The 1,601-nt window shown below is 40.2% G+C and overlaps 1 protein-coding gene across 1 annotated transcript in view; it reads right to left on the bottom strand.

Moving 5' to 3' along the window:
- The window catches only part of NBAS (NBAS subunit of NRZ tethering complex), a 357,350-nt gene that overhangs the window by 41,524 nt on the left and 314,225 nt on the right, over positions 1–1,601 (bottom strand). Inside the window, exon 48 of the mRNA XM_024119119.3 lies at positions 1,018–1,213. Within this exon, the coding sequence (XP_023974887.1) occupies positions 1,018–1,213 (196 nt within the window). The remainder of the gene's footprint in view (positions 1–1,017; positions 1,214–1,601) is intronic.

The raw sequence follows: 1,601 nt of genomic DNA on the forward strand, positions 1-1,601 counted from the left end.
GTGAGAGGCCCGCGTACCGCAAAAGAAAAAAAAAAAAGTTCATTGTTCTTTAAATGAAGTAATAAGGAAACAAACAGAAATTATAAAGCAAATCTTTAAAATTAGAAGGTAAATTGAGTTGGAATCAGACTTTCAGGAAACTCTTTTGCAGACTAGATTAACCTAGGAAGTCTCATTTTCTAACTTTTATTGACCTGTAGTCTACTCTGCAAGCTAAAGCACTTGATTAAGTGCTGACTCTTAGATCCTATGCTTTCAGGACACATCAGTTTAGAATCTAAGCCAAAATTCAACAACCACCGTATTTCTTTGATTTAGGAATTGGCATTTCCACTTACTCAGTCAACAAGCATTCAAGCTCTGAATGTGTGCACAGCATACTGAGAGGGATTTGAAAAATGATAGGTATATCCTCCAGGGTTTCTCAGTTTTCAGGTAGTGAGGAGACAAAACTTTTAGTAGTAGTAGTAACGGCAGTAATAATAATAATAATAGATCAAATGTGTGGACCTCAAGGTTCAATTAATTAAGTTTGAAATGGTCAGGGAAGGGTCCAGAGAGGTGATGGACTGAGTGAGCCCTGAAGGACGATATGGAGGAACCAAGATCTCGTGTGTCTGCTGCATTTTGTCTGTCTGCATACAGGAGAGAAGGGAGGGCATTTCAGTGCCTGGGCAGAGCATAAAAGAAATGAAATAGCTATACTGCACACTGAATTTCCACTTAGATCTGCACTTCTCCAGGGAAAGGGTGAGCTGCCATAATTAAGTGATACTATGAAAAATCCTGACTGTACCCTATGAAGAGAAAAATTAGATACACATGTTAGGTGACTGAGGCATCATCTACTAGGCATATTCAAACATACGGAAAAATAAAAACAAAATCTGTTGCACATATTTAACTACTACATAGTCGGACTGATGAACATACTGGGAAGTTTGCATTAGCCAGCTAATTATTCACCTAAAGGTGGTTTAAAGTAATCAAGAAATGAGCAGTCAGATACTCCCTTACCTGTCTCTGGGGCCAAGTGGCCTTGAGGATGGCCTCCGTTCTAAAGAACACAAGGAGCTTGCCATCCTCCTCGGTCAGGTGAAATGACTGTTCCAGAATCTGCAGCACTTGAATGCGGGGCCTCACGGGCCAGGTGTCATCAGCACAGAAAGGCCGCAGCCACGCCAGCAGGTCCTCAGAGGACACCAGCTCTTCTCTGCAAAATCAAGGGTTAGATTAAAAAGAAAAGAAAAAAGACTTAGTAGTTTCTAATTCCAGTAATCAAATGTGGTGACTGATCTAAACAACTGTTTGTTGGGTGACTTTATTTTTTTTTCCTACTGCGAGGAAAAATGTAGGTTTTAAATGGCTTAAAGCAAACCACGTTAGGTGTTTAAAAACTATGTAAAAATCACATGCATTTTACATAGTTTTTAAACAGTATCATATTCAAATGAGTTACAGAAAGCAGATAAAAATAATCAACATGTTCTTAGCTACTCCATTTCTTTCTTTTTTTTTTTTTTGCAGTACGCGGGCCTCTCACTGCTGTGGCCTCTCCCGTGGCGGAGCACAGGCTCCGGACGCGCAGGCTCAGAGGCCAT

The sequence above is a fragment of the Physeter macrocephalus genome, chromosome 12 (assembly GCF_002837175.3).
Source record: "Physeter macrocephalus isolate SW-GA chromosome 12, ASM283717v5, whole genome shotgun sequence".
In the NCBI taxonomy this organism is placed as follows: domain Eukaryota; kingdom Metazoa; phylum Chordata; class Mammalia; order Artiodactyla; family Physeteridae; genus Physeter; species Physeter macrocephalus.